Genomic DNA, 22,533 nt, shown 5'->3' with positions numbered 1-22,533 from the left:
TGACCAATCTCGAAACTACTAAGCATCGGTCAACAGTATACCGTTAAGGATCCATAAGACTTTTCCTCCAACTAGGAGACCAATCATAACACGACACATGTCGGTATTAGAGGCCAATCATAGCGCGACACGTGTCGATATCAGAGGCCAATCACAACACGACACATGTCGATGTCAAAACAAAGCTGGAAACTCTCTTCTATAAAAGGGGATCATTCTCCCACAATAATCCCTAATGTCATTTGTACTAAACTATTCACTAGAACTTACTAAAAGAGAGCTTGAACCTATGTATTTGTGTAAACCTTTCACAACTAATGAGAACTCCTCTGCTCCGTGGACGTAGCCAATTTGGGTGAACCACGTACATCTTGTGTTGTTTGCTTTCCTGTCTCTATTCATTTACATACTCATCCACACTAATGATCAGAGCAACCTAGCGAAGGTCACAAACTTGACACTTTCTGTTGTACCAAAGTCCTCGCCGATTTTGTGCATCAACAACTGTTACTAACACTACAATGCCTGGGAACCACATCTCCGCATTCGATCCCTCTACAAGTAGTCGGAAAGATTGTGAACAAGAAACTCGACAAATTTTCTAGCTCTAAGTGGCAAATTCATGGTTAGTTCACTAATTCCCAGTTTAGAAAAGGAGCTTTGCACACTGGAGTTGCTGAAATCAAAGACCAAGAACACAAATAGTGACATAAAGGCGTGAACAAAATCTATGAACTTTATTCCAAGGTTCTAAAAAACGATAGGCACTAGTCAGACGGTCCGCTGGCGCCTAGCGCCTAGGCGGCTAGGAGGGATCTAGGAGAGCGCCTATGAGGATTTAGGTAAATTTCTTGTATATCTTGTAAATAAGTGCATATTGATACTTACAAAAAATTATTCTTGTAATCTTGGAATAAATATATTATATACCATATGAATTAGTTAAATTGATTTTATAGTAGATGATTAAATATTGAGGAAGACGTTATTTAAAAAAAAAAATACATATTTAACATAAGAGTATAATATAAGCTGATTTTATTCTGATCATAAAAAGAAAAATAATAAAATAATATAATGCAAGAGTGTAATATAGACTTTAAAGAGATAAATGTGTCAAATATGTGGGTGTAGAATGCAAAGTGAGACATTGGACGCGTAGAGATGGGGAGCTACAACAATACTTAATAGCAAAAGTACACCGAGGGACTCACATCCCATGTTTTTTTATGAGAACAATCAATAGCTAGATACTGACAGCTTATTTTCTTTTCCTTGAAAAATTATCTTGATGCTAGCTGTCCAAATGTGATTGGACAAAATTAAATAGAACAGTTTGAGAGTGGTCACATGAATGAAAGGAAGAGATAGAAACTTATTTTCTCATCTTCTTCCTTTTTCGTCTTCGCAAGAACATAGAACCAGCAACCCAGAAAGTTTAGAACGCACTGCATTCATCCTTTCTCAAGTTCGAAAATAGAAAAAAATTGAGATTCCAGACCGCTTAGGCCAACTAGTCGGCCACCTAGGTCGCCTAAGGGGCGCCTAGGCCGCCTTGACGCCCACCTAATCCCTTTGCTGATTTTCCTTTCGATTAAGAGTTAATCCTTGTGGCTAGCCATCGCCTAGCGCTTAGGCTGATTTTTAGAACACTGCTTTATTCTATGCTTCTTCAAGTCCCTATCCATGTCCTCGGCGTTACTGCAGTTGAAAATGTACATGCCTTTGAATGTAGCGATTCCATAGTAGAATTTTCGGTAGTTATCCATGAAGTTATCGGTAAACGAAAATAAGAAACAAAAGAGAGCACAAAATATAGTGACACATGATGTGAGGTACTGTTGACCCTAAAAACTACCAAGCCTACGTGGCACGCAGGCCGAGTAATCAATAAGCTAATTATGTCATTCGGTTGTGTGCGGGGTGTGCCAACTCGTCGGCCAAGCTCGGCCGGGGAGTAAAATGTGTTGATTCGTGTTGGGTGCACTGCTGACTTCTTGATCTTGTGAATGCGGCCGAGGAAGGAACACGTCTTGGCCTTCGTGTTATAGAGTCTGAAGACAAGGCTGCAAGTTTTGCAAAGTTCAATATCAAATTCGGCTTTCAATATGCCGAATGTAGTAACCTGTAACACCTCACTTCGCCGAGAAGGCTAATGAGATGACCTCTGCCAATAAGGATTCGAAAATCCTTCTCGACTGAGACTTGGATAAATAACCAGTCGGCCTCGACACAATGCTGTTTATCCAAATTGAAGGTGCTATGCGGTCGGCTGATTCTATGACAACAGTGCTGTTTATCCAAACTGAAGATGTGTCGGCGAGAAGAGAAAATAAAAATCTCAAGGTTGTTAAGAGGTTTCGCGTAAAACGAGAGTTTGTGCAGGACATTTTTGTGTGTTAAATTGGAGGGGACTTTATTTGTTGCCATGCACCTTGTATTTATAGCATTCATATCTCCTGCTTAGCACGGCCAAATAATTTAATATAGTCCAACTGCAACTCTAACTTGTGAAACTGAAATTGATCCATGTCAAATTGCCAAGACATATCCTTCAGATTGCTATATGACTTTGCAAACAAAATAAAAGCCTATCTAGGCTTATCACATCACATCAGAAGCCTAGCCTACCTAGGCTATTCCATCACCTTTAAACTCATCCATGCATGCATCCTGATCTCCATCTAAATGAATTCCAAATTCATTTGTTTACTAATTATCACCGTACTTTAAATGGATAATAATCAGTTTGCAGCATACCACTTGAATCCGTTAGTCAACTAAACTGATCTCATCCACACATTCACACGCCAAACATCCAAATCAACTTGAATTGTGCCGTCGTGTTTCCAGCATGGAGATATATATCTCATCTTTCAGAATAAATCAGTAAAAGATAATTATCATAATATTATCCTTTAACAAAATTATCTTCACTTTTCTATCTAACGGTGTGGAGCTATGCTCACTCAATGGCCTTGATTGCACGGGCCGATGATGTAAAATCGGGTCCAAACAGGTACATATTGGAAATTGGCAAGAACCATTGTTGGAGAAAGTAGGAATAAGGGTGTGAAATGGAAGGACTGTGCCGGTTGGTCAAAGGTTAGCGAGATTGGCCGCACTGGCTAGGGTTTGGTGGACGGGCTGGTTCGAGCTGTGCTTAAGAATCGTGGGAGGGGAAGGCGGTGAGTGTGGTTGCTCGGAAGATGGTACCTCAGCCATGGAGAGAAAGAAGAAGGGAGTTCAGGTTATATTAGTTGGAGATGGTAAAAGGCAATGCTTTATAGGAAATGAGGACATTGGAGTTTTGGGTGTAAATCACGTGGACTCTGTTTTGAGAGAGGGATAGCGTCAGGGACTCCAAAAATGGCCTATTTTCTATGCCATAAGAAACATAATGACATGTGATTTATGCAGCCATTTGGTAGCTAGGTACCTAATATGACCAGAAAATTAACTCATATGCTAGATGTTTGAAAGAATGCATTTTCTACATCGGAAGCTTGGTAGAATAAATTACAACATATATTAAATTGTTTCACTTCTAATAATTGAATACTTGACGGGTTGTTATCAGTGTGATTAGTAGTGGCCGCTAGCTCGACTCTAAAATCTTGAAACTAGCTAGTTACTCATCTTTCAAGAGTTGCGCACCTTCAACCTTCATCAGTGATGATTTTATAGGTCATTTCTGTCTAACTTGAAGTAACCAAAAAACTTTTCCATTCTGGTTCCATACAGATTAATAAACAACTTCAAACAGATATCCGATTTGGCCTCCTCCTCAATCCAACTCTTTCTCAAGTCAATTACTCCAATCTTGATTACGGATTAGTAAACATGCTATTAACGTATTATATATTGCTAATCTTTAGGAATTAGAACTACGTACAACATTGAATATTTGGGAGATGCTTCTCCTTCGTGTGTTACAGGCAGCATTTGGTCTATAACCGTGGATCAATGAAAAAAATACACAATTTTTCGAAGGTGCTAATCACCAACTGGTTTAATACAAAGAAAATGAAATTAGTCTCATGGATCGGAGCTACAGTAGAACCTTGAATTGCAAAGCTTTGCTGACATTCAGAACATGCTTCCTTCTGCAATGCTGCAATGCGCAATCAATCATGGATAAAACCACATCTGGAAATGGATTGACAATGTCATAATTTTTCTGAAAATCGGTTCAATGATGTTTGTATTTCTTCCAGCGTTCGCCCCTTTGTCTCCGGTACCAGCTTCGCAACAAACAGAACGGTTACAGCAGATACGCTTGAAAACAAGAAAAAAGTTCCTGAAACAGAAAAATAATATCAAATGTGTACGAGGGAGTCAGCTCAAATCCAGACAGAAAAAGGAAGCAAAAATTTTGTGGCATTACCTGCGGAGCTCCAATCCATTAGGAAATTAAAAGCGTATGAGACTATCCAAGAACCTAACCAGTTAACCAATGTTATTAGGCTGCCGGCTGACCCCTTCATGTTTATGGGAAATATCTGAAACCGAAATTAGGCTAAATTAGTTAGAAATGCGGTATATCAAAATGTATGTGACTGAACTGAATTTCGAACTTTCTATCAATATTGTTGAGGTCATGCTTGTTGAGTATAGCCTACCTCTGACATTATAACCCAAGGAATGCCTCCCATGCCCAACGAGAACGATCCAGTAAATGCCTGATCGTAGGTTTCAAATAGGTTCACCCATACTGTGAGTCTGTTGCCTATTGGCATATATCAGAAAGAAAAACAAGTTCTGAGATTCAAGTTAAGTTGGATTTACCAAAACGCCGATAAGTGCCAAAATGGGAGTAATCTGCTTCCACTGTTGAAGGTTCTACACAGGGTACACTTCTTTCTTTCAAGGTAATTTACGAAGGACAATATGAAACTGAAAGAGGATTAGATTTTGTTCAATGGTAAACCTGCAATGAGAATGACAGCCCGACAAGGAGGCAAGCTAAGCATGTTCCTGCTGAAGATACCTGTAAGAAATACGAATTATGAGACTTCAGCATTGGATTTTCATTTGATCCCAAAATTACACCAGAATTCTCGATCTTTTCGGTTCATACCAGAAGAAGAGGACGCCGTCCAGCTTTGTCCATCAAAATTACACCCAATGCTGTCATTGGAACCTGCGGAAGACAAATCAGAATTACGAGTCTGAAGAAACAATCAGGAAACCAAGAATTGAGCTAAGATAATGAAGCACCTGCACTGCAACCATGGCTATAGTCCCAACACTATCTGAAAATCCTGTCATAAGCCATAGATTTACTTCATTTATCATCTGTATTCTTTTGGAGATTATTAGATACACAAAAGAAGCTCGCAGAGAAGGCTTTTTGACATACCAGCTGAAATGAATATAGTACTTGCATAGAAGGCAATGCCATTGACCCCTCCAAATTGTTGTAGTACCATAAGCCCAACTCCTACCTAAGGAATTTACAAATTATGAAAGATAACAAAAAGAAGGGATGCATGTCATAGCAGGGATTAGCTTAGAAGCTCACAACGAGGGAATAAGTGTATCTCCTTTGAAATAAGTCAAGAATTCTCGCTTCTGAAAGCCGTTTCAGAGTTTCTGTATAATCCTATCAGAGAAACAAACATGTATCAGTCATTTTCCCATGCTACTATCTTGACAGTGAATATATACAGCAATACTCGAAATATATGTTGTTTCTAGTTAAATCGAAACAAAAGAGATGTAATTCAAAACTTACTCTAATCTCAGCTACTTCTTGAGAAGTACCGGAATTCTCCCCCCTAAGGCGCTGAAGAGCGGCTTCACACTCTTTCCATTTACCGATCTTTGCCTAAAAATGGTCTCACAAGCAGAACATGTCAAGGGATCCTCAACTTTTCCATATCGTCTCCAAAGAAAATGATGCATGTGTATAACATTTCTGATGACACAATTAAATAATTGACTCACCAGCCATCTAGGAGACTCTGGAATGAAGAAGAGACCTAAAATCTGTATAACACACGGAATAGTCCCTGACATTTAGACGAGAGAAACCTCCGTCATATAATTCAGATTATGTTTCTCCCAAATGTCATTTTCAATTCTACTGCAAGGTGCAGTTTGTGGTAATCCTATATTACAACAAAGAGGAAGAGAAAGCTACCGAGGAGAGCCAAAGCTCGCCAGTTCAAAAGAGCCCCGATAAGATATGACAGCGACAAGCCACAGCATATCATCAACTGTAAAATCAGTGGTGACTGGTGAGCAGGTAAACAAACAATCAGCTGGTTTCCAAATTTTTTAACTTTACCTGGTGAACAGTTGTAAATCCTCCCCGCAGATTCTTCGGTGTTATTTCTGCTATGTATATAGGCACCTGTTTGTTATAAAAAAAATAAACAATTTTACGCAGAACTTCAACAAAAATCTTACATGAGTTCTGTATGCAATTGCAATCCTCACAAAAATTACCACATAAGAAAGAAGCCCCATTCCACATCCAACCAACAGTCTTCCAAGTTCCGCCCACCAAGCAACCTTTCGAGAAGAACATAACTTAAAAACCATGAGCTGAACAAAAAGTTCCAATCTTTCGAATATAATGAACAAGTAAAGAGAGATGGCCGAAAGGATGCAAAACCTTAGAGAAAGCTATTGCTAGCCATCCCAAAATGCAGAATATCTCGGCAAATGCCATTGCCTGCGTCATCAAAACAAACCCGAATCAAGCAAAATTGAAGAGATTAGAACTTGGTCCGGAGTTAAAATGTTACAATATTACTTGAAATGAGAAAAGTTGAATGGAAGGAAGAAACTTACACCTCTTCTGCCTATATAATCTGCTATTCTTCCACTCACTACTGCTCCTATCATTGCTCCGATTGTCAATATTGAACCAAAAACCGAGTACTGCAAAATGGACAGCGACCGTAAGACACATACAATCACACACACACACACACACATGCTCCATCCATATTAATGGAAAAATTATGCAAACCTGAGCTACAGTGAGGCCCAGATCATTCATGACCCCAGACCGAGCTGGTGAGGAATATCCCACCTGCAAATCGATTAGGAAACCAATCAAACGGCTAGTACTATTCCATAGAGACACCAAGATATTTATCTTGCAACACAACAATTGATTACCAAAATATTTAGAAAAACAAAACGCGTACACAACAGAAAATATTTTTTCCTCAAACCCAAAAGTTTCTAATCAAGTTTAAACATTTAAGAACTTGAAATTTATCTACGCCAAACACGTCACTGTGACAGTATTCCAAAATAATCACTATTATGCATTCTAACTTTTTCACGTGCCTAATTACTTGAGATATTGTCGTGCTAACATCTCTGCCTAATTGATGGTATTCCAATAATCATGTGCTATCATGTGTCAAAATACTCATACTATACTTACCGCAGACCCAAAAACATAGGAGCCAGAGACAGCAACCAGAGTGCTGACCATAACCATAATCGTGGCTGATGAGCTACTTTCACCTCCTTCTTCATAACTAGCACCACCGTTGCTATTGCTGCCACTGCCACTGCAACTACCACCGCTGCCGCTACCGCCACTGCCACCGATGCCGCCACTATGGAGCTTCGATGTACTATTTTTGACGAGCAAAGGATTTGAGAGTTCTGCTTCTTCTATGTTTTCTCTGCTCATTTTTTAGTACTCCTTCAAAGACAAAGGAATCATATGAAAACTCAGAACAATTGGGTTAAAGTCTATCTAAAACAAACAAGGGAAAGAGTGAGAGACATGTGGAAGTGTTTGTCGTATTGTTAAAGCTGCTTTCCATGTAACGGTGTCAAAGTTGTCGTTTTCTAGTTTATCAAAACTTATTGATCAAACATCGTCAGCGAGACACTGACCAAGTTGGAGACCATCCATCCTCTCTGTGTAATAATTCGTGGGAATTGTTTGGGTGTCATGGCTTATTTATTTTGAGTCCGGTTCTCCTAGATCTCAGGGTCTGAGGAAATTTTGGTCATTTACTGTTTGATACAATTCAATGACAGAGAAAAAATACAAGAAAAATTAAAGAACCACTTACTATCAGTTATCCCTTTTTTTTTTTTAAAAAAAAAGACCACTTACCGTTAAATTATTGATGATGATGACCACTATTCCTTTGTATAAATGTCTAGGAAAACAAGTGAAAAGGTCATTCTCTTTTAACTTTTCTAAAGAATTAAAAAAAAAAAAATATAATAGTAATATTATCACATATTATCACATGATGTTATTAAAGCATTTCTTGTAAACGATAGAGTTGATACCTCATAGATGTAAAATATAATATTATTAAATAGATTCACATACTATAACATGAATAAATTGGTAATACTACGTGACGGTGTAAAATTTACACTAGACCTTCTCCTTAAGATGGTTTTATAAGAATATTCTCTTCTGACTGAAAAAGGACAATTGGCTTCAAATGATCATAAACAAATCTCATTTACTGAACTAATCAAAAGATTAATGAAATGTGCAATAGGGTTCAAAAGACAGCCTCTATTCTCTGCTAGCATGGCTTCTTAGTTCATCTGATTTCACAATGTACAATAGATGCTTGTAGTTCTTCAAGCGTTCTCCCCTTAGTCTCCCTCACAAGTTTTGCAATGGACACAACAGTTAAACTGCAAATGGCCGAGAAGATGAAAAACGTTCCTGGAAATTGTGGGATCGATCGTGAGCATGCATGAGAAGAAATGAACAAAAGAGATGTAAAGAAAAGTCGGGGAGTTGGTTGCTGAGATACCTGCTGAGCTCCGATCCATTCCATCATAAAGTTGACCCGTTGTGTATGATAATTGATACAAAAAACCCTGACTGCAGTTAATATTGATTTTTTTCAATTCATTTGATTCGACGGTCGAAAATTTGAGAGGGATGTGTTAGAAGTAAAAATAGACATGTAGAAAGCACTAGCCTAAACAATAGATGAAGTGCGAAAGTTGTACTTATATTTATACAAACAGAGAATAGAATGTCAGTTGGAAAGCTAGCAGCTGGGCTTTCAATCAAACAAACAAAAGTTAGCGATTATGTGATAAATTGGTAGAGAAACGTAGTTGACAAAATTTGGAGAAGAGTTATCAAAGAGGTGAAATACTGTGCAGTTGTACAATCGAATTGTTGGCACAATGGACATGGTCACAAATTTAGTGAGGATTGCTTTTCGTTCAACGTAGCTGTACAGTTGGTTAAGTTGGCACAAGCACATCGTATTCACGTGCTGGCACTAAATTTAAATGACACATGCGAGATAGTATGAAGGTGGTTAAGCTTACACAATCACCCGCAAAGGGCACCAAGGGACATAGTAGGATTCTATTTCCTCTTATTCCTTTCTCATTTCCTTTCATTTTTTTCTCTTACACTTTCTATTTTGTCATTTTCTTTTTATAAAAAAATAATATAAAATGTTAACGTGAGTTAATAGTGACGGTTCAAATAGGATGGAAGGGAAGGAGAGAAAAAAAAAAAAGAGAAGAGAATCATACTCCACAAGAAACTATAGTGATCCTGAGCCTATCCTGACCTTAAAAAAGTATAACTATATATGTATGTGTATCTTGCTCTAAGTCCCTCCTATTGTTCAACACTTCAAATAAATTCAATATCCTTTGTTATGATCTTTTGACTATCACAAATCAAACCTTTAAAATTAAACCCATTATTCACTTTTATTTTTAAAACTAAAAAAATCTTGCAACACACTCTAATCGATCTCTTTCACTGTACAATTTAGAGATTCCACAGCTATTCCCTATCTCATTCTCGCACCTTCATATTTTTTTGTCATTCCAAATTCCAAACCCAATTCAACTTATCAAACAAACAAATACAATTTCATTTAGTGAGTAACAATAAAATTTGTAAATTTCTATTGTTGTCTATCATTTTTATTCATTTCTATTATATTCTACCTCTTATTTGAGCGCTAGGGTTTATAAATTTTTTATTAATTCTCCCTATCGAGTCTAATAATTCTTTCAATAGTATAGATGACTAGGTTATCATGGTATGGTTTCAAAGGAAGCTTTTTAGGAAAGGGGTCTCCATTTTTATATATTAAAAAAAAAGGAATTAGTTGTTAGGCCCACACCATATCGAACTTTAACAATCCGAACGTCTATTTTTTAAGTTACACCTCATAACCTTATAAAATATTAGTCAAATCAGAAATATTTGTGGTATTTAATTGAGATCAAAGAAATTTACGAACACTTTGTTATCTAAGAATCATTGAAATTTCATTTTGATAATTAAATAGGCAAATGGTTTTGGATTGAATTGTATTTCTGCAAGGATGATTTTTGTATCGAGACTTACAAAATAGACCGTTCGGATCGTTGAAATTCGATGTAGAGTGGCTCCCACAACTAATCCCTATTTTTTGTTTTTTAACAAAAAATAGGAATCCTTTCCCTTAAGGGGAATGTTGTTTCAAAATATGAAAACTTGTCGAGGATAAATATGATTATTTTGGATGCATATTATGTTTTGGTTAGTAATTTTATGAATACTACCCTTTTTGTCTTTTACTTTGTGAGAGGTTCTCCTCACAAGAAATCTTGGCTCCAATACAAAATTGGTGTAACTAGCGTTGGTTCGATGACCCGTTTATTATTAGTCTCTCATATTACATCAAAAGCATAATCTAAAACTGTTACTGGAGAATTAAAGAGAAAAACTCAGAAAATTATGAAAGGAAAAATGCATCTTCTTTGATGTATTTTTGTAGTGTTGTACGCGAGGATCAAGAATGCCCTCAGACTGAGGAGTGATGAGGGGCACTAACGGAAAATCAATAACCGAAGAACTGCGATCCAAGATTTCTTTCTGTTAGCGGGGTCGGAAAGGTTCGACCTTTGAGTCGGTGAAGCTTCTGGCCATCGCGCGAGGAAGAAGACGACGGCACTGAGCCGTTAATAGGGTAGCCGAAGAAGCAGAAGACATGAACAAATAAGATAGTCAGAAATGAGAGGATGCTCGCTGGATTCTCAAATTACATTCGTTCATCGTAGTCTTCATTATATACTGTTTATATTCAATTTAAATAAAAAAAAATTACAATAATTTTTAATTACACGATGTACAATAAATAAATGTGAATTAAAAATTCTCATAATTCGAAAGACAATTTAAGGATCCTCACTCGTAAAAAACAAGGCACGTCTGCGGTGTGCCACGACCCCACCAACCAAAAGTTTAATTAACCAAATACTAAAAAGTTTGACAAAATAATTCTAATTTTATTATTATGAAGTATTGTAGTTTTTAAATTTTTATAAGGTTCTTTTCATTTCAGTCATATATATATATATTGAATAAACGACATTATTTATATTAAGAAGAAGGAGTGAGTTGAGCCTCACAATGGAGTAACAATAATGTGATTCAAATTCGCATTTTGCAAGAATCAAACTTAATACCTCTCTCTTACAATTAAAGAGGAATACTATTAGACCGTAGTACTAAGTGATTAATTTCAATCTCATACTTAAAGTTACATTTTCTCACAAATTCATACTTTTGTTAAGTTGACCATTAATAAATTCTGTTAAAGCATGACGTGGACAACTATGTGTCTGTTAATTATGACATTTTAAAAGATAAATTTTAAAATAAAATAAAAAAATTGTGTCCCACCCCTTCGAGAATCATGAGTGAGGCTTCCACGACTTATAATTTGTTACAGTAGAGATTTATTTCTATAATTACAAAATCATTTAAAATATATATACCCAAGACTTAATCAACTTATGGCATTCCGCGGCTGGGAGAGTTGTGGATAGAGTAGGACTTTGCTTCTGCTCTATCCGCTGCAGAGTTTGATGGGAATTCGAACTGGGCAGTAGTGGATAAGAGTGGGAATCACATATTACAAACCTATATATGACACGAGAAGGCCAGGCTTTGGGCTCTGAATACAGCCTCTGCTGTTCTAGCATGGCTTCATAGTTCATCTTATTAGACAAAATGTGCAATTGATGCTTGTAGTTCTTCGAGAGTTCGCCCCTTGGTCTCCGTCACTAGCTTCCCAACGAACACAACAGTTGAACCGCAAATGGCTGCGTAGATGAAAAATGTTCCTGAAATCATATGACCGATTACGAGAACGCAGGGAAAGAAATGAAAAAAAGAGATACAAAGAAAAGTAGGGGAGTTGGTTGCTGAGATACCTGCTGAGCTCCATTCCATCATAAAGTTGAAGGTGTATATAACAATCGAACCAGCGCCCGTATTCACCAGAGTCAACAGGCTTCCGGCAGTGCCCTTGACGTTTATTGGGAATATCTGAAATTGAAATCATCCGTTCGTTGTAACAGAAGTTTATTGCTCCGCTGAACTTGCAATAACAAATTAGTGAAAGCACATGAAGGTCAAGCACACGACGCTAGCTACCTCTGCCATAATAACTAACGGAAGTCCTGCCATGCCTGCTGTGTATGATGCATAATAACCCTGAATGCAGTACGTACCAATATTAAATATCTCAAATGATATACAGAATTAATTCACAAACTATTGTTATTGAAAGCATTTTAGATCCAAGCATGATTTTTGTTCGTTAAAGAACAATGAAAAGAAGCGAAAACGTGACCAGCAGCCCAGGAAAAGAAAAGGAATACTTGCCTATGGATTATTTGTACTTACCAACATGCCAATATACATAAAAATGGGAGTGAGCTCCTTCCACCGGCCAAGGTTCTGCCATATCGAAAAGATTTACTTCAAAGTATATGACAATTTGCATGCGTATGAAGCAACAACACAAGCTAGTGATAAGTATCGAAATTTGTTTTGGTAGGAACCTGAAATAAAAAAGTCAAGCCCACAAGAAAGGCACCCAAGCACATCCCTGCAGAAGAAACCTACAAACGTTTGGTGGCTTCACGGTGAGTTACTGGTATTCACCATAAAAAAATATCGTTCTTTTTCCATTCTCAATGTCTTACCAACAGAAGTGGTCGTCTTCCACATTTATCTGCTAAGAGAACACTCAATATTGTTCCAGGTATCTGTGAAACAAGAAAGAAACATCAAATGGAACTCTATTAATTCAAATGTAGAGTAGTAGTTTTCAAATTCATTTTACCCCAATAATAGCCAACGATATAGTCCCAATGGTACTTGAGAAATCTGCCAGAAAAGTGATGCAGTCCCATTATATGGCATTTATTCAAATATAGAACTTCCATAATAAAAATCTTTCGATTTACCAGCATCTACAAAGATAGAACTTCCATAAGAAGAGACCGCATTAGCCCCCCCAAGTTGATGCAGAAGCATCAGCCCCACTCCAACCTAAACAAATTCAAATAAATGTAGAAAGGTCCGACACATCATGAAAAAAAAAGGTTAAACAGTAAATGATTTTTTCAGTCGTATTTCTTGCAAGACAGCTTACAATGATTACGTGAGCGTATCTCCACTGGAACAAGTCTAGCATTCTTTCTGAGTGCCGCTGAAAGATTTCAGTATAATCCTGGCAAGATGTGAGAATGTCTTATTGTTTTCATGTGCTAAGAGAATATTCTTTAACTCCAAATCCTCCAGTTGAGGATACCACACAGATAATATTTCACGATGGCTTGAAGCCGGAACTTGGAAGGTTACCATGATTTCAGCTGCTTCTTGAGATATATTAGCATTTTTTCCTCTAAGACGCTGCAGCACATCTTCAAACTCTTTTTGTTTACCAATTTTTGCCTGCAAACAAGTGTACCATCAATGATTTGAGCATTCTAGGGGAAATTTCTCGCTGCTGAATTTTATTTAGAAGAAAAAGATTTATATACTTGTGTGTACTGTTGGAAGAATAAGGTCAAGCAATTTAAAGATTCTTCATCTTCATTTAACATTGTATGAAAATTACTGAATTGCACTCACCAGCCACCTTGGAGACTCTGGAATGAAAAATAAACCTATAATATGCAGTAGAGATGGAATAGCACCTAGAGTAATAAAATCAATTAGTATTAAGTGATTGATTCAATTTAAAGATGATGCAATAATCAAATTAATACAGGGCAGGAATAAAAGATAATTTACCGATTAGAGCAATGGTACGCCAGTTTAGGGCATTTCCAACGATATACATAAGTGCAAAGCCACAGCTATTCATCAACTGTGCACTTAATAGATTTAGACTAACAGTTAGAGAAGGGGGAAGTAATAACTAGGAAGCATAATAAATTATAAGTTGGCAATGGATCTCATATGCACGATGAACTAAATATGTCATACCTGATTAGCTGAAGTAAACCTCCCCCTAAAATCCTTTGGTGTTATTTCTGCTATGTATATAGGTCCCTGTTTATGAGAAAGAATTTAATCATTATACAAGTGTTCTATGGATAAGTTACAAACTAAAATGAATTTTGAAGAAGAAAAAAGCTGAGTTTGTTTGCAATTTTCAATTTGCAATTACCACGTAGATAATTAACGCACTGCCAATTCCCAGTAACAGTCGTCCAAAATCCAGCAACCAAGCATTCTACAATCAAGCATTGAACTGAGCTCAAAATTGCATGTTGAAATTTCCAGAAAAAAATTGCTATAAAATGTTACCACACTTATTTCCAATGCACTATACTTTAGACTTCTTAATTGCATTGATAATATATATATATATATATATATGTGTGTGTGTGTGTGTGTGTGTGTGTACGGAAATTTCAGAGAAGAGACCTTTGCAAATGCTATACTGAGCCACCCTGCAATACTGATAATTTCAGATAACCACATTGTCTGTTTCAAGATATCAACATAAAAAGAAGGAAAAGATGTTAAATAATATAATTTAAACATCCGCCCTAGGCCGATACACAATGGGTAATGCGAAAACTTACACATCTACGACCAATGAGATCCGTTATCCTCCCATTTACCAATCCGCCAACCACCCCTCCGATTGTCAGCATTGCACCAAAAACTGAGTACTGCAGAATAAGAAGAAAATTTAAATACATAGAACTGAAAAAGAGACTATAACCTACTTGATATATACACAAAGGGGAGGCAAACATCCAATTGCATTCACATTGGCTTAAAAGAAGAAACAAATATGTAATTGATTTGTGTATATTTAGCTTCCTATTTTGTACTTGGTTGTAGGATAGATTCCTTGCTAGATAGGAAAACCTGTTGTACAAAAGCTCTAATTGATTAATCAGAGAATTCACTTTTTCTGTTTAATATTTTCTCTGCCCTATTTTACATGGTAGCTCTGCAGCTTCCTTTTACCGCCACTGCAAATTTAGGCAGTGTGTTTCCTTTTCCTTTCCGTAGACCTTCCCCATGGTTAACGAACAAGGATCTTCAGATGAAGGATGACTGAAACGAAAACAGATGCTTCCAATCCATATTTCACCCAACATTCGGTGCACAATATATCAGCAATTTCTGCGAACCCTCGCACAACGTACGCTGTCCTACCATCTATCGAGTTGTGGCATCTGCGCTTGGGTTACGTTCCTTTTGAAGTCCAATAATATGTCTCCCCATTTTCAAAGCAGAGTAGTTTTACGCATTTAGTTCAATTTCAACTAACAACTAGCCAATTAGTACTACGGTTCAGTGATATTTTATTAAAATAAGTCTAATTCCTTAAATTTAGATATTTTATTATTAATAATTATCTCTTCAATGATAAGATTTATTATAAAAATCAGATTTATTCCTAATTATCTCTTTGATTATATCTTTTTATTTATTGTTTTTTTATTTTTTGTTCTTCCTACTGCTTTAAATCCCATTTATTAATTTTTAATAATCAGCCTATATCACATGTTAATTATATTTACCTACTCATATGACATATTATTTTTTATGATCAACTTGCCACAAATTAGTGTGTCTTGCTTGTAGGTATATTATGTTTTTTCTATCTTTTAGTTATGTTTCATACCTTATTTATAGGTATAGTATACATTCATATTTTTGTACTTGAGTTAGAATAGAATGTTTGGAGAGAAGACTTTAATTGATTTTTAATATCTTTCAAAAAATAAAAATAAAAAAGCATAAAAGAAAAAAAAAACATGTAATTACATAACTGGACCCACTCCTAAAACTATCTATGTTTTTGGACCTAGATCTAAAAAAGAAAAATACTATAATGAGAGTGAGAGAGAGAGAGTGAGAAAGAACGTGGGGGTTTCAAAAAAAACAAAAAAAAAAAAGATGCTATGGACGAGATTTGAAAAACAAAAATAGGTTTGTGTGAAATTACCATATTACTCATGATTTTACTTTGTGAATTGTTCTAGAACAATCTACTAAAAGATGCTATTTTTTCTTAGGGTCTTTGATTTCTTGGAGATAAAAAAGACAAAAGACAATTTCTTTATCTCCAGCGCAAGACGAATAAAGAACCATGACCGGAGCTTCTGGTGAGTTGTCATGAATTCGATATATATTGATAGATTTGCGATTATTGCATTCAAGGCTGGCACTATACGTTATGATCTCTTCATATTGCTGCAAATTAATCCAGTATACCATGAACGAACAAAGCATGTAGGAAGACATATTGTCATTTCATTCGAGAAAATTCAAGATGGTTTGGTTGTCACAAAACATGTTTCTTCTTTTTACCAACTAGAAGATGTGTTCACAAAGGCTTTAAGGAAGGAAACTTTCTCAATTGGCCTTTATACGCAATGGAGTTCTAGACATCCACTCTCCAACCTAAGGAGAGTGTTGAAAAGTCAATGATATCCCGCATATCGTGGCTTAGATTAAGAAACAAATATGCAACTGATTTGTATATGTTTAGCTTCCTATTTTGTACCCTGATTGTAGGATTGATTCCTTGCTAGATAGGAATTTAATATGGAACCTTGAGAGAAGTCTTAGAGAACTTACTTCTGCGAGAGTAATGTCCAACTCTTCTATAATTCCAGATTCAGCAGCTGATGAATATCCTAACTGCAACAAAAAATCTGTCACACTATTCTAATTCCTAATTGTATTTAAGGAACATTTAATGATTATTTAAGACCATAAACAATTTGATGCAGCATAGTGAAAGGAACATGACAAATAATTTGTCGAATAAGGTGGTAAGTCACTTACAGCACACCCAAAAGAAAGGGAACCACAGAGGGCCACCAGAGTGCTGAGAAAAACAACAGCGGTGACCGGTAAGGACCCAACATCCGGCGTTGCATCACTGTAATCATTGCCGGCTCCTTCTTCATGTACCAAGTTCTCTGAAACTGTTAGCAGTCCTTCTTCCATGGTTTCTCTATGATCCATAAATAAATCTTAACTTCTTGGAAGACGAAGATTATATCTCCCAACTAAGACTTCAAGCGATCTAGCTTTGGTAGTTGCGCATTCATACTTATAAACACTGGTTTAAACGGTTCACTCTTAATTGAGCTACGTCCACTTCGTATGTATGTAGTTAGTTAAGCCACTAGGAATAGCCTAGTGGTGAGGGTGTGGGTAAGGGGGTGGGGTAGATTAGATCCCAGGTTCGAGACCTAGTGTGGGTGGGGTGCGGTGGGGAGAGAAAAAAAGAAAAAATATGCATGTACTTAGTTTGTATTTATGTACAGGGTGCGGTGGGGAGAGAAAAAAAATAAAAAATATGCATGTACTTAGTTTGTATTTATGTACAGTAATAAACATGAGTGAGCCTTTAGAAGGATTTATAGTAACATGACATTATTAATTAGAGAGAGTTCCAGAATTGGAGTGGTTGGTTGTTTGCTCCCTCTCAATTTTTTGTAGGCCCTTTGAACTTCTTAAGCTTCGTGGCCACCATAAGGCCTCATGATATCCATTTAATGGTTGTTTGAATGGAGGTTGAGTAACCAGGTTTGGCTGTTTGAAGGGAGGTAGGTGAGTTTGTCATGGGAAGGTATTTCGATCGAATAGGAGACGAGGTAAGTTTGTTAGCAGTGTAAAATATGCAGTAGGGTAGCGATTGCTGCTCTAGTCGTCAGAAGTATTTATTAGGGCCTGTTGGGAAGTGATAAAATATGGAGAAACTGTAAAAAATGAACTATTTTTATTAATCTTATGACTGAAATAGAACAAACCAGTTATGCACAAGTTATGCACATCATGTACAACAACGAATTGACGAAAATACCCACATATAAAATGTAAAAACTCACAGGTGATGATGTCAATTTTCTGATTTCGAAGAGAGAGCTGCAAGCTCTGGGTTTTTGGGTTGACTTAGATTTGTGAGCATATCATATGCATGTCACTGGAAAGAGATGATTTCTAGCGGGATTTCCAAAATTTAGGTTCAAGTCAAAGATTTGTAAACTATATATCTTTAAGGGATTTCCATAATCTAGGCCTCCACATATCCCCCAACGCCGTTAATTGCACGATACAAGTCCACCACAAAACCGATACACGTTCCAAATATTGCATCAAGAACCCTAATTTCTCATAGTAAAAGCAAAAATCCCAAATTTAAAAAATGAAAGCTCCGATCTTTGCCACGACACTCAAATTCCAGAAAATGGCCCATTGCATCAATAGGACAAGGCCTGTTTGGAGATGCCAAAATATTTCAGACACCAGAACAACACTTGATTTCAACTTTGTTGGTGTTTACCCCACCCCATCGTACCTCCATCCCCAAAGAAAGAGATAGGGGGGACACCATTGAAGGCGGCAGAGGAGAGGAGGTTGGGCAACAATTGAAAATCTTTTGATTTTCCATTTATTCAATTACTATATGTAGGTGGCATTGCTAATGATGTGGAGCAAAAAATAATCATAAGGTGACACGTGGATTTTTGGGTAAATTACCCTTAAGGCATGCCAGGATTCCTATGCGCGAGTAGTAGGCAATCATCCCTCAACCAAGTCAAAAGTGCCCAAAATAGGTAATAATTCAAAACCTATTTCATTCATCCTCATCCAATCCTCTCCACAAGGTAACTCCTAAATCATTCATCTTTTATTATATGGATTAGCTAATCAATTAGGAAATCATTCTATTAATTAGCTAATTAATTGATTTATTATTCAATTATCCATAATTAGCTACAAATCATGAACCTCACCCAAAATACTAACCAAGTGGCCGGTCCTCCTCCTCCTAAAGGGGCCAGCCACACCCCTATAAATACTACCTCATTCTCTCCAAAACTCAATTCCAACTCTCTTGCAAAATTCTCTAAATTCTCCAAACACTTTTCTCTCAAAATTCTAACTTTGGCATCGGAGGTTCATCGGCCAAAGCCCCCCCATTTATCATGGGCGTGTGAGGCTCTTGTCCTTGACCTAAAGTGTTAATTGTTTTGTAGGTGAAATTGTAATAACCCGTCCCGAGAGTTACGTAGGAAAATAGGTATTTTTGTATTTTCACTAAATTTGGAGGATACCTTCCTTTTTAAAATTGTTTTTGAGCCTTAATTGGTGAGCCCAAGGGGGCCCACCCCCTGTTTTGTCCCCCGGTTCTTTCCCTTTCCCTTCTTTTCTTTTCTTTTTCTGAAAAATCTTCTCTTCTCTCTTCTCTCTTTCTTCCCGTGCTCTCTCTCCTTTCCCCTCCTCTCGGTGTTTCTTCCTCCGACAAGAACACACACACACACACACCCATGCCCACACCTATAACTCTTTTCTAACCCCCATGGTTGTGTTTTGGACGTCAAACCATGAAGAAACCACCTCGGAGACATTTCCCAGTTTTCCGGCGAGCACCGCCCCTTTCGAGGCAATTTCCGGCCAAACCACGGCGAGTTGGCCGGCGTGCGAGGTATCAGTCTCTTCGTCTCGCTGAGTACTACAACTTTCCTTTTTGTTTCACCTAATTTCATTGAGTATTGAAGAAGTTATACTCATTTGAATCTTACCCAGTTTCCGGCGGACACCTGTGGCTTCCAGGCTGTTTTCCGGCCAACTCCGACCACAATGACGGGAACCAAGGGTATATTTCGACTCCTTACCTTCGGGGCTTCAATTTGGTATATTGAATGACATGTTTTGGTTGAGTTGTGAGCTCCAACGGAGCTTGGGAACTTTCCGGCCGAACTCCGGTGGTCTTCTCCGGGCACCCAGGCCTTCGGGCCATTTCTGTTTCCCCGCGGGCCTTAGGCCATTTCGGGTTTTAGCCCAAAAGCCCAACCGTTTCCTTTTTTATTTTTATTTTTGTTTCATTTGAAAACCCAAAAGGCCTTAGGGCCTTGGTTGCAGCCCAAACCCATTTCCCCTTTTAACCCAAACCCATTTTCTGTTAGCCCAAAACCCATCACCCTTTCTGTTGTGGGCCTTTGGGCCGTATGGGTTCAGGCCCAACCCAACCCACCAAAAAAACCTAAACCCAATTACCCAAAGCCCAAAACCCTAACCCTAAAACCTGACCCGTGACCCATGACCCGTACCTGTTGACCCGTTGACCTGACCCGTTGACTTTGACCCGGTCTGACCGTTGACCCGGTCAACGGTCAGCGTTGACTTTGACTTTGACTAGTCAACGGTCAACGTTGACTTGACCGTTGACTTTTTGGGTTTTCGTGCGGGGACCCTCCTAGGCTAATTTCGACGTCCTGAACCCATTTCCGATGTCCGTTTTCCCAAATTCAATCGTTTGAGTAGAGTTTGACTAAATGTACCTTTTATGTGCTTAGGGGCGTTTATTTGTGGCGTTTCCTTCTTCGCTAGGTGGCGTGGCTTTTCGACGGCGAAGTACTGTGAGTGGACCCCTTCTAAAAATGCATGTTTTAATGGTAGAATTGCATACACAGAAAAGCATGACTTTACGATTATGTTTTATGAAACGTTTTGAGATAACATGCTTACTAAGGCTAGTTTGAATTATTACTATTTTTCCTATAACCCATGTTCTTATAGCATATCTGATGGATGACGATATGATATTTAGAACATGTTTAGAACACCTCTTTATAGTATAGATGATGGATGACTTTATACTATGAAGTTGATTTTCAATATATGTATGTTCACTGGTTTTGTACTTACCTAGTGGTCCTTTCCGCTACGGGACGTAGGGATAGATCCGGTCCGTCCCGGGCGACGGTTTGGTGTTGGCATAGGGCCTGGAGTGTGTTTTCCTCTGACTGTCTGCTCAGAGACGGGGAGCCGGCAAAGGGCCTGAAGTGCATTTTCCTCTGACTGTGTGCTCAGAGACGGGGAGCCGGCATGGGGCCTGAAGTGTTATATTGGACATTCACTAGTGATTACTATTTTTATGTGAATGATGATTTGAGATCTTGCACGACATGCTAGGGTTCGGAAAACCTATGTTTATCATTATATTTGTGTTTTCATAAAACCTGGGGGTTAGTACGTTGATAACTGTTTTATTATATATATATCAACTTGGTCCACTCATGTTTGTTTTGCGCCCCCTTCAGGACTTAGAATCGAGGCATACAATCCCGACGTCCAGGCACTTCTGCATCGGCATCTTCGAGTCCTCTCGGTGTAGGACCCACTCCTTTGTTCATTCAATTTTATGTTTTTTTTCTTTTAGTATTCTAGATTAGTGGTGTGCTCTGAACACGATCCTTATTTACATATTTATTATTCTTTTATATTTGTAAACCTTATTTATCCTTTGTTTTCAACATTTGCACTCAATAAATGGCTTTCGTCACCTTCGGGTGTCGGCCAGCACGTGCCTATCTTGGTATTCGGGGAATATCGGGGTCGGGGCGTGTCAGAAATTTTGTCCAAGAAGGAGACGGCAAAAATTTGCATCCACAAATTGGTGCTTTCATTGAGAGTTGAGTCACACACTCGTAGAAGATTCTCCCATCTAAGGTTTTTCGTTTTCTTGTTCATTTGTAGATTTTTCGTACGTTCTTATTCTTAGAATTTTTATTTCTAAAAATTCTTTGGTAAAACATAAAAGAAAAGTACAATGGCAAGGGATTCGGAAACCTCGACGAACGAAGCTTCCTATGTTCAAAGATTCAGATCGAATGATGAAGGACGAGACGTAGCCCCACCACAACAATCCACGGCTCAACACGATGGTAAAATGAGCAACTTTACCACCAAGGAGCACCACCACCATGGCATCCACGGGGACTACTGTGGCAGTGAGGAGTGGGCCAGCTCCATGGCAGGAGCCCACAATAAGCAGGGGGCAACGAGGCAGCCACTAGCTCAGGCCCATGCCACTTTGTAGCAGCAAACCCAAGTCGCTGCCTTAGTAACGCAAGCCCTAGCCTCGCACCCACGTGCGCCACACGCTAAGCAGCCTACTATTGTTGCCCAACATGCTCCCGTAGTCCAGTCTGCTCCCGTGGCCTAGCCAACTCTCATGGCCCAGCCTGCTTCCGTGGCTTTCCAAGCAGCCCAGATTGGTTCAACCAAATTTCTGGGCCACGAGTGAACCGGGAGCATTTTCAACCCATTTCTCTGTGAATTTAACATGTCCCAACTCAAATCCCGCACCCGGAGTCCACTGCACATCCACTACTCAAGGAGACGCATTTCGTCCAAGCTCTTCCAACTCAAATGGAGAATAACACTTGTCTCAACAAGTTATAGAGTTTATGAGTGCCCTCGCACAG

The 22,533-nt window shown here is 38.1% G+C and overlaps 2 protein-coding genes, 2 long non-coding RNA genes and 1 pseudogene across 16 annotated transcripts; 2 read left to right on the top strand and 3 right to left on the bottom strand.

The window, feature by feature from the left end:
• Positions 1 to 497: 497 nt before the first annotated feature.
• Positions 498 to 3,225, bottom strand: LOC148692152 (protein DMP4-like; annotated as a pseudogene).
• A 619-nt stretch (positions 3,226 to 3,844) lies between these two features.
• Positions 3,845 to 7,747, bottom strand: LOC137745758 (sugar transporter ERD6-like 5). 12 transcript variants are annotated; one of them, XR_015954277.1, is made up of 18 exons: positions 7,409 to 7,747; positions 6,983 to 7,045; positions 6,802 to 6,891; positions 6,623 to 6,682; positions 6,454 to 6,537; positions 6,293 to 6,358; positions 6,146 to 6,221; positions 5,950 to 6,014; positions 5,738 to 5,830; positions 5,525 to 5,605; positions 5,363 to 5,447; positions 5,221 to 5,264; positions 5,081 to 5,143; positions 4,931 to 4,990; positions 4,789 to 4,859; positions 4,623 to 4,682; positions 4,388 to 4,502; positions 3,845 to 4,300 (listed from the first exon to the last, which is right to left on the bottom strand). XR_015954277.1 is itself a non-coding variant. In XM_088681783.1 (18 exons), the coding sequence occupies exons 1-18, from the start codon at positions 7,661 to 7,663 to the stop codon at positions 4,170 to 4,172; spliced, it is 1,545 nt and encodes a 514-aa protein (XP_088537909.1). In that variant the 5' UTR covers positions 7,664 to 7,747; the 3' UTR covers positions 3,845 to 4,169. The 12 variants fall into 12 exon arrangements, 9 of the variants coding, with proteins under 9 accessions (XP_088537909.1, XP_088537911.1, XP_088537910.1 ...); XR_015954278.1 differs by having other exon boundaries at positions 4,789 to 4,856; XR_011069726.2 differs by having other exon boundaries at positions 6,454 to 6,519.
• Positions 7,748 to 11,598: 3,851 nt separating this feature from the next.
• On the bottom strand, positions 11,599 to 17,278 carry LOC137745759 (sugar transporter ERD6-like 17). 2 transcript variants are annotated; one of them, XM_068485765.2, is made up of 18 exons: positions 17,096 to 17,278; positions 16,886 to 16,948; positions 14,869 to 14,958; positions 14,708 to 14,767; positions 14,448 to 14,513; positions 14,264 to 14,329; positions 14,069 to 14,144; positions 13,907 to 13,971; positions 13,634 to 13,726; positions 13,425 to 13,502; positions 13,237 to 13,321; positions 13,113 to 13,156; positions 12,973 to 13,035; positions 12,829 to 12,888; positions 12,671 to 12,724; positions 12,419 to 12,478; positions 12,196 to 12,310; positions 11,599 to 12,105 (listed from the first exon to the last, which is right to left on the bottom strand). In XM_068485765.2, the coding sequence occupies exons 1-18, from the start codon at positions 17,276 to 17,278 to the stop codon at positions 11,984 to 11,986; spliced, it is 1,443 nt and encodes a 480-aa protein (XP_068341866.2). In that variant the 3' UTR covers positions 11,599 to 11,983. The 2 variants fall into 2 exon arrangements, with proteins under 2 accessions (XP_068341866.2, XP_088537917.1); XM_088681791.1 differs by having other exon boundaries at positions 11,599 to 12,084.
• On the top strand, positions 16,354 to 17,252 carry LOC148692151 (uncharacterized). The gene is made up of 2 exons (XR_015954280.1): positions 16,354 to 16,410; positions 17,041 to 17,252. It is a non-coding gene; the product is annotated as an uncharacterized LOC148692151 (long non-coding RNA).
• Positions 17,279 to 19,480: 2,202 nt separating the features above from the next.
• Positions 19,481 to 21,567, top strand: LOC148692150 (uncharacterized). Its single transcript, XR_015954279.1, has 4 exons — positions 19,481 to 19,748; positions 19,850 to 19,919; positions 20,620 to 20,682; positions 21,367 to 21,567. It is a non-coding gene; the product is annotated as an uncharacterized LOC148692150 (long non-coding RNA).
• The last annotated feature ends 966 nt before the right edge of the window (positions 21,568 to 22,533 follow it).

Source organism: Pyrus communis, chromosome 12 (genome assembly GCF_041283825.1).
Source record: "Pyrus communis isolate YQ-2024b chromosome 12, ASM4128382v1, whole genome shotgun sequence".
NCBI classification, from domain to species: Eukaryota; Viridiplantae; Streptophyta; class Magnoliopsida; order Rosales; family Rosaceae; genus Pyrus; species Pyrus communis.
This window is presented reverse-complemented; position numbering and strand designations above follow the sequence as displayed.

What these genes read in the sequence shown, in the direction of transcription:
- LOC137745758 (XM_088681783.1), bottom strand. Translation starts at nt 7,663, where the DNA reads ATGAGCAGAGAAAACATAGAAGAAGCAGAACTCTCAAATCCTTTGCTC. An exon ending in CAGAGTCTCCTAGATGGCTG is followed by an intron (nt 5,831 to 5,949) that starts GTGAGTCAATTA and finishes GACCATTTTTAG; the next exon opens with GCAAAGATCGGTAAATGGAA. An exon ending in GATACACTTATTCCCTCGTT is followed by an intron (nt 5,448 to 5,524) that starts GTGAGCTTCTAA and finishes TAAATTCCTTAG; the next exon opens with GTAGGAGTTGGGCTTATGGT.
- LOC137745759 (XM_068485765.2), bottom strand. Translation starts at nt 17,278, where the DNA reads ATGGATCATAGAGAAACCATGGAAGAAGGACTGCTAACAGTTTCAGAG. An exon ending in CCCTTTCTTTTGGGTGTGCT is followed by an intron (nt 16,949 to 17,095) that starts GTAAGTGACTTA and finishes TTTTTGTTGCAG; the next exon opens with TTAGGATATTCATCAGCTGC. An exon ending in TTATGTATATTGGCATGTTG is followed by an intron (nt 12,479 to 12,670) that starts GTAAGTACAAAT and finishes TACTGCATTCAG; the next exon opens with GGTTATTATGCATCATACAC.